A 7,990-nucleotide genomic window follows, 5' to 3' on the forward strand; every position below is an offset into this window, starting at 1 on the left:
GAAAGGACTTCATTTGGTGGTGTAAGAGTGCCATCGAGAACTAAATTCAGTGAGGCTTGTATTTGCACGAGCTTTATGTTGATCTACCAAATATTTTCTGAACAAGCAATATGGTATATGCATGAATTATCTATCCTTAGTATCTCAATTACTATCGTGTATTTTTTATCTAGATGTACTGAATTCTCAAGTTTAAGGAACATGTATATTTTATATATTTTTTTGCTAATTATATTATATCTAAGCAAAAGAATAGTTGATCTTTTTCTATAATATTAATTGCTGGATCCTATATTGTATAGATTTTAAAATATTTTGAACTTTCCTCATGTATAGCTCTTGTAACGGCTATTGCACGATTCAATGGTCTATCAGGAAAAAACAAAAAAAAAAGGGGCAACCTGAACCTGGCACCAACTGCCTCGGCCTCCTGTGCGCAAGTCAATAACCACGGTGGCAGGGGCGCCATGGGGAAAAAGAAACCTTGCCGGGCCGAGCATCCTCACTCCTCAGAAGCAGGAGGTGGCAAGAAGTAACTCCCTCTGACATCACAACTCGCGACGTGTTTCCGCGAGAGTTCCTGGGACACCGGAGGGCAGGCGCAAGGTCATCGAGATCAAGGCATGATTAAAATTGCCGGGCTTCGGAATGGCGCCTGACCCCAGGGCTGCAGGAGAGCAGGAGTCCAGCACCCTGACGGCCGTAATTGGCCCTTGTACGGAACGACCCAAAGCTAGTTTAAAACACCCACACGAAACCAATGAAATATACACCAAAACCAACGGGACAACTCATATCACGAATGACTCAAGGTGTTCGAACAATTGCGTTGACCTGGCTGTCCGCGAGTGGTCGATTCTTCCACGTCATCTCGTAGAGCTTCGATCTTTGGCAACAAGTTGCCGTCCTTCCTGGACCTAAAATCACAAGCAAGGGCGAGAAAAGTAGTCGAGGCAGAATACATAAATGACCTTTCCCACGGAGGTCCCCGTCGTCCACGTCTCTCTCTTTTTTTTTTAGCTAATAGCAAGAAACCCGCGCCCCCACTCCCTACTTGCATCTCCACGCTCGTCTTCTTCCACCGCCTTCCTTCACCTCCTCGCATTATATAGAGGCCTCGCATTCAATCCCCGCCCTTACTCCTCCATTTCTAGTAGAGACCAACAACGAAAGAGGGCGGGGAGGAGGAGAGCACCAAAGAATAGCTCTCATGGCGGTTAACATAACCTCCATTAAGACCTCCTCCAATGGGATCTGGCAAGGCGACAACCCCCTCCACTTCGCTTTCCCCCTTCTCATCGTCCAAACTACCCTCGTTCTCATCTTAAGCCGCTCCCTCGCCGTCATCCTCAAACCCCTCCGCCAGCCCAAAGTCATCGCCGAGATTATCGTATTAACTCCATCTCTCTTCGAACTCTATCGTTTAACTTTCCTCATTTAATTTGGTATTATACTTTAATTCGAGCACTTTTATTGTAGGGAGGAATTATATTGGGCCCTTCGGCCCTGGGCCGGAACAAGACGTACCTCCACCGGATCTTTCCGTCATGGAGCACGCCGATCCTCGAGACGGTGGCGAGCATCGGGCTCCTCTTCTTTCTGTTCCTCGTCGGCCTCGAGCTCGACCTCCGGTCCATCCGGCAGAGCGGCCGGCGGGCGTTCTCCATCGCGGCGGCGGGGATCACCCTCCCGTTCGTCTGCGGCGTCGGCGTGGCCTTCGTCCTCCGCAGCAGCCTCCCCGGCGCCGACTCCGCCGGCTATGGTCCCTTCCTCGTCTTCATGGGCGTGTCTCTCTCCATCACTGCCTTCCCCGTGCTCGCTCGCATCCTCGCGGAGCTCAAGCTCTTGACGACCCAGCTCGGCGAGATCGCCATGGCCGCCGCCGCCTTCAACGACGTCGCCGCCTGGGTCCTCCTCGCCCTCGCCGTCGCTCTCTCCGGAGGCGAGGCCGGTGGCCACAAGAGCCCCCTCGTCTCCCTCTGGGTCCTCTTGTGCGGCGTCGCCTTCGTCGTCGTGCAGATGGTGGCGGTGAGGCCGGCGATGGCGTGGGTGGCCAGAAGAGCCGATGGAGAGGGCGGCGAGAGCGAGGTCTGGACCTGTCTGACCCTGGCCGGCGTCCTCGTATCGGGCTTCTTTACGGACTTCATCGGAATCCACTCGATCTTCGGGGCGTTCGTTTTCGGTCTGACGGTGCCGAAGGAGGGGGAGTTCGCCGGAAGGCTTATAGAGAGGATCGAGGACTTCGTTTCCGGGCTTTTGCTGCCGCTCTACTTCGCGTCGAGCGGGTTGAAGACGAACGTGGCAACGATCAAAGGAGGGAAGGCGTGGGGGCTGCTGCTGCTGGTGATCAGCACTGCGTGCGCCGGGAAGATACTGGGGACGTTCTTGGTGGCGGTGGCGTGCGGCATGGCCGCGAGGGAGTCGGTGGCGCTCGGCGTGCTCATGAACACCAAGGGTCTCGTCGAGCTCATCGTTCTCAACATCGGCAAGGAGAGGAAGGTAAATTTCTTTTCTTTTAGTATATATAATTTGTTTAGTAGCTAGAATTTCTTTTGCTCTGCGTGGAATTGCTTGCACTAAGCTCGTCGGGATCAGTGTATTTGACCACGAATATTTCTACGAGTCCAATGGAATACCTAAGGGGACATGAGAAGCAAACCATTTTGTTTTTGAAATTTTTAAAAGAAAATTTATCGTAATATATATTTAACTCCAGCTACAAATATAAATATTTAGTAAGGTAATAAATATTCTATTTATAGTTGCCAAGAATAAGTTCTTGGGATCCCTAGGTTTGTTGGTTAGAGAGAGAGACCATATTTAGTGAAGAACAACTTCTGCGATCGCATAAAGTGATGAACATTGATTGCAATTATATATATAATGAGATAATAAACTCTTTCTTGATAATTGATATCTCTAGTTAAAGATGGAAACAACATATGATTAACAAAGAGTAAAAAGGTATATTTTCATATCATAAATAGCCGTTATGATTTTTTCTTGATAACTGATATGTCTAATGAAAGTTAAAGATCGACTATATTTAATAATATAATGAAATAATGAATGATATGGCAGTGAAGTAACACCTTTTATTGGAATAATGAAATAATTCCATTTTACTATCTATTTAGTATATAGGGAGACAGAGATTTTGAGTTAAATTATATTTATACTTCCTTTCGGTTTAGGTGGTTTAGAATTTGAAATATAGACTATTTTCCTTGTATTCTGATTCGTTTTTCCTCGTTGTGCTCATCTGAGCATTTATGGGAGGAGAAAAACCACCCTTGATGGTTATCACGGTCTTCCCATATGACGCCATAAATTGGTGGTGAATCATAAATTTTATTGGCGCTTGTGCCTCTCTTGTTGCTGCCGAGTTTCGAGACTTCGACCTTCAAGCACTTCATTTATAGCAACGCTAGCTGTCTATAGTTATCTAGCAGGAAAGATGAACCCGTCTCTTGTTTGAACGAGTCCTGCAATACCAATTGCAGCATATAAGGCACTAGGCCGCTTGCATCATGTTCATCTAAAATAGTGTGCTTGGAGCAAAGTACCCTCCAACACGTGCCTCTCACGTGTATGCCCTAGCCAAACTTAAATACTTTTTTATATTATTATTTTTTTTTTGGGGGTACATTGGCAATTCACAGTGAATATAGGTGTAGCCTATAAAATTAGAAAAAAGTATTAAGTGCAACCAGGATAAAATAGAGTATTTGTTCAAATGCAAAAGGTTTAAATTTTTTTATATCTACATTAATGCCTCTTAAGATTTTGGAACTTTCATCATTCAAGAGGTGTATAATGGTAATTCTACGAGCTAGATTATATTTCTTTGCGCTAGTTATAGAAGCACCAAAAAGTTTTCGGGGTCATGCCCTTCATGCCTGGGCGTGTACGTGCTCGCGAGTGCATATAGCAAAGCACCCACCGGGAGAGAGCGAGCCGTGGTTAGGGCTGTTAACGAGCCGAGCCAAGTCCGAGCCTCCGCAGGCTCGGCTCGGCTCGTTTCACCAACTCCCCGGCTCGGGCTCGGGCTCGGTACCGAGCCTAGTACTGGGCTCGGGCTCGGGCTCGGGCTCGGGCGGCACAGCTCGGGCTCGGGCTTGGGCTCGTGAAGCTCGTTTGCCCGAGCCCGAGCGGCGAGCCCAAGCCCGAGCTCGAGCCTGCCCCATCCCCATCCCCGTCCCTATCTCCGTCGACCGTCGGAGAGAAGAACGAGCAGCCGCCAGCCGAGCTCGGTTCCGGCGGTTCGTCGGAGAAGAATGAAGGAAGGAAAGAAAGAAAAGAAGAAGAAGAGAAGAAAGAAGAATGAAGGAAGGACTCACCTCGTCGCGTGCGGCGGCCGCCGGCTTCGGCCGCGAGCACCGCCGGCACGGGCGTCGGCCGCAGGCACGGCCGAGGACGCCGCGGGCTCGGCTGCGGGCGTCGCCGGCCGCGGCCCGACCCTCCCGTGCGAGGGACTCCTCACGTGGCATTAGCATTCGCGTCGCCGGCCGCGGCCCGACCCTCCTCTGTCGCAGTCTCGCCGCCGTCGCCGGTGGAGGAGTCGGCAAAGAGGGAAAAGAGAGAGGGAGAAACGGAGAAGAAAGAGGGGGAGGGACAACGCTATCCAGAAGAGGGGAAAAGAGAGAGGGAGAAACGGAGAAGGAAGAGGGGAAAAGAGAGAGGGAGAAACGGAGAAGAAAGGAGGGGAGGGACGCCTGGAGGGGAGGGGAGGGGAGGGACGCCTGGAGGGGAGGGGAGGGACACCCGGAAGAGAGGAGGGGAGCCTGGGAGGGACACCCGGACGCTTCTGGAGAAACCTAGAAGAAAGGAGAAGAAAAAAAAAAGAAAGAGGAGGTGGCCGGTGGGACTATGGGAGGGAAGGTAACGGATTGGGTTTGGGTTAACGGGCTAAGTCCGAACCCAAACCAATCCAATTCGATTTTGGAGCCCTCTTTTGGGCTCGTTTGGGCTCGCGAGCTGCTCGGGCTCGGGCTCAGATTTAAACAGGCCTCATTTTGGGCTCGGGCTCGGGCTCGTTTGACTAACGAGCCGAGCTCGAGCCGGGCTTTTACCGAGCCGGGCCCGAGCCGAGCCCGAGCAGCTCGGCCCGTTGACAGCCCTAGCCGTGGTTTGTACTTTTAATACTTTGTAAATTTCCAAAACGATGTGAAACCGGTTGGAACCGGTTACCACAAGCGGGCTCCGCTGCCTTCCCTCCTCTCGTCGGAGAGAAGTCGCGGGATATCGTTAACACTCCTTTAAGAGAAATATTAGCTGTTTTATTTTTTTTATTTTTATTCTTTATTTTCTCATGTTGACTTTTCTTGACTCGGTCTTTTATTCTGTTTGAGATATTTCTAACGTTAGCCTAGTCCGACTTCCACATCCAAATCCAATAGGGAGTGGTATTGAAATGCTAAAATTGGGACTTATATTCGTCCCCTCCCTGCTACTAGCTTTATTTAATTTAATGTTCTGTTTAGTTTTTAAAATAATTTTTATATAGTCCTTCTCGCCTGTTATCACGCATTTAGAACTCACTGCCTTACCCTCTCCGATTGTGTAGTTCCAAATCCCCACTCACGCTTCAAATCTGGCCTTGCTTACAGTTTGCCTTTCAAGTTTTTCATTTCCCAAAGATCATTGGCTTTGGAAAGGAAATTATGCCTCTCCAACTACGTGATCTTCTTTTTAGACAATTCGACGAGTCATCAATGCATATTTCCTTGTCACCGTGCTGCCTCTTTACCATGAGTACATGCATCACCTACTCTATCTCCAGCCTTCAATGGAAATGTCTCATCCGCTTCCCCTCCTCCGGCCTCCTGAATCATTAAGGACTTATTTGGAGCAAACGCGACCAGGTTAGACATAGCTAGAGAGAGTAACATAATGTTCCATCAGGATAACATGTAACCAAAGTACGTACGTAGCGATCTCTAGCGTCCGTTGAGCGAATGATGAGCAGTTGATGCGAACGACTTTCTAATCCTTGTCTTGTTTTCCCTTTGGAATTCACGCAGGTACTCAACGATGAAACATTTGCCATTTTGGTGTTAATGGCGCTCTTCACCACCTTCATCACCACCCCAAGCGTCATGGCCATCTACAAGCCCGCCCGCACCGGCCACAATTCCTATAACCGCCGTAAACTCCAGGCCTCCTCATCCCCTCAATCCGCCGACCCCGGGGAGCTCCGCATCCTCGCCTGCGTCCACGGCCACCGCGATGCCCCCTCCATCATCAACCTCATTGAGACCATCCGTGGGGGCACCAGGAAGTCTCCCCTCAAGCTCTACATCCTCCACCTCGTGGAGCTCACCGAGCGTTCCTCCTCCATCATCATGGTTCGCCAAGCTCGCCGCAACGGCCTCCCCTTCCGCAACCCCCTTCGCCGCGAGTCTCACGACCAGGTCTGTGTCGCCTTTGAAGCCTACGGGCAGCTCGGCCGCGTCCGGGTCCGCCCCATGACCGCCATTTCCGCCATGCCGACGATCCACGAAGACGTCTGCAACGTGGCCGACGACAAGCGCGTCTCCCTCCTCGTCGTCCCCTTCCACAAACACCGGGCTGCCGGCGGTGACGACAGCGGCCACATGGAGAACGTGGGGCCCGGCTGGCGGGCGGTGAACCAGAGGGTCATGAAGGAGGCTCCGTGCTCCGTGGCCGTCCTCGTGGACCGAGGCTTCGGCGGGGGCGGGCAGGTGGGCCCGGCCGAGGTGGCGCATGGCGTGTGCGTGCTGTTCTTCGGAGGTCCCGACGACCGGGAGGCGCTCGAGCTGGCCAGCAGGATGGCGGAGCACCCCGGCGTGAGGGTCACCGCAGTGAGGTTCGTCGACGTTAAGAAGGACAAGGAGGTTCGACCCAACATCATGCTGCGCCCTTCTCCGATGAAGAGCGCCGACCACAGCTATACTTTCTCCACCGCCGTCATGGACCGCGAGCTGGAAAAGGTCACCTGTTCAATTTCAAGTTACCTTTTTAATCATGCACGACTACGTGTCAGGTAACAAATTGGTGGGGAATCTGATGTTTGCTGTTCTGGGTGGCAGGAGCTGGACGAGACGGCGGTGGCGGAGTTTCGGAGGAGGACGGAGGGGACGGCGACATACGAGGAGAGGCCAGCGGGGAATGTTCTGGAGGCGGTACTGGGGATCGGGAGGAGTGAGGCGTACGAGCTGATAGTGGTGGGGAAGGGGCGGTTCCCGTCGTCGATGGTGGCGGAGCTGGCCGGGCGGCAGGCGGAGCACCCGGAGCTGGGGCCCGTCGGGGACGCGCTGGCGTCGTCCAGCCACGGGGTCGTGTCGTCCGTGCTGGTGATCCAGCAGCACGACGTGGTCCACTCGGAGGAGACCCCCGTCTCTATGGTCCTTGACGGCGGCCGGGATGCCACCGTCGTTGATGTGGACGGCGGCAGCGCCCGGAAAACCTCGTAAAGCTAGAGTTGGATGATCCGTATGGGTCCAAGAGGTACCGTTATTATACAGTACCGGCCATCAAACATATATTGTTACTTCCTTGTTGCCTGTAATTTTACCACCCAATGATTTGATGGTCCATTTGAACATGCGCTCGTTAAGAGCAATATCCCGGTTCAAAATGACGTGCGAACACTCAATTGGAGGTGATGCAAATTTTCTGCTTATTCTTAACATTAACAACTTAAAATCTATTATTTATATTTAAATATTAATTCTATATATCTAATACTAAAATGGAGGCTTCTTTTGGGGAGAGCTCTCTATCCACCATGTAGACACCTCTAATAATGTTATTAATAGAGCTATAATAAATAGAGCTCTTAGATTAATTTTTTTTATCAAAATATAACAATATAATATAATTAAATCATGTTAAACAAAGAACTTTTATTAGTGTTACTAAATTATACATAAATTATTGATATTATTAATAATTATATTTGCTTAATGTATGCTAATGTTAAGGCAAAATACTTTTCATTAATGCCAATATCTCGTGTGGGTTGTTA

General features: G+C 50.6%; 1 protein-coding gene across 1 annotated transcript; it reads left to right on the forward strand.

The window, feature by feature from the left end:
- Positions 1-1,034: 1,034 nt before the first annotated feature.
- On the forward strand, positions 1,035-7,600 carry LOC103710908 (cation/H(+) antiporter 20). Its single transcript, XM_008796836.4, has 4 exons — positions 1,035-1,390; positions 1,480-2,499; positions 6,024-6,953; positions 7,053-7,600. Exons 1-4 carry the CDS (start codon positions 1,211-1,213, stop codon positions 7,434-7,436), a joined length of 2,514 nt encoding a protein of 837 aa, XP_008795058.1. The 5' UTR covers positions 1,035-1,210; the 3' UTR covers positions 7,437-7,600.
- The last annotated feature ends 390 nt before the right edge of the window (positions 7,601-7,990 follow it).

Source organism: Phoenix dactylifera, chromosome 3 (genome assembly GCF_009389715.1).
Source record: "Phoenix dactylifera cultivar Barhee BC4 chromosome 3, palm_55x_up_171113_PBpolish2nd_filt_p, whole genome shotgun sequence".
In the NCBI taxonomy this organism is placed as follows: Eukaryota; Viridiplantae; Streptophyta; class Magnoliopsida; order Arecales; family Arecaceae; genus Phoenix; species Phoenix dactylifera.

Excerpts from the sequence above, each read along its gene's own strand:
- LOC103710908 (XM_008796836.4), top strand. The coding sequence starts at position 1,211 with ATGGCGGTTAACATAACCTCCATTAAGACCTCCTCCAATGGGATCTGG. Across the intron at positions 1,391-1,479 it reads AAGTCATCGCCGAGATTATC|GGAGGAATTATATTGGGCCC; the intron begins GTATTAACTCCA and ends CTTTTATTGTAG. Across the intron at positions 6,954-7,052 it reads TGGACCGCGAGCTGGAAAAG|GAGCTGGACGAGACGGCGGT; the intron begins GTCACCTGTTCA and ends TCTGGGTGGCAG.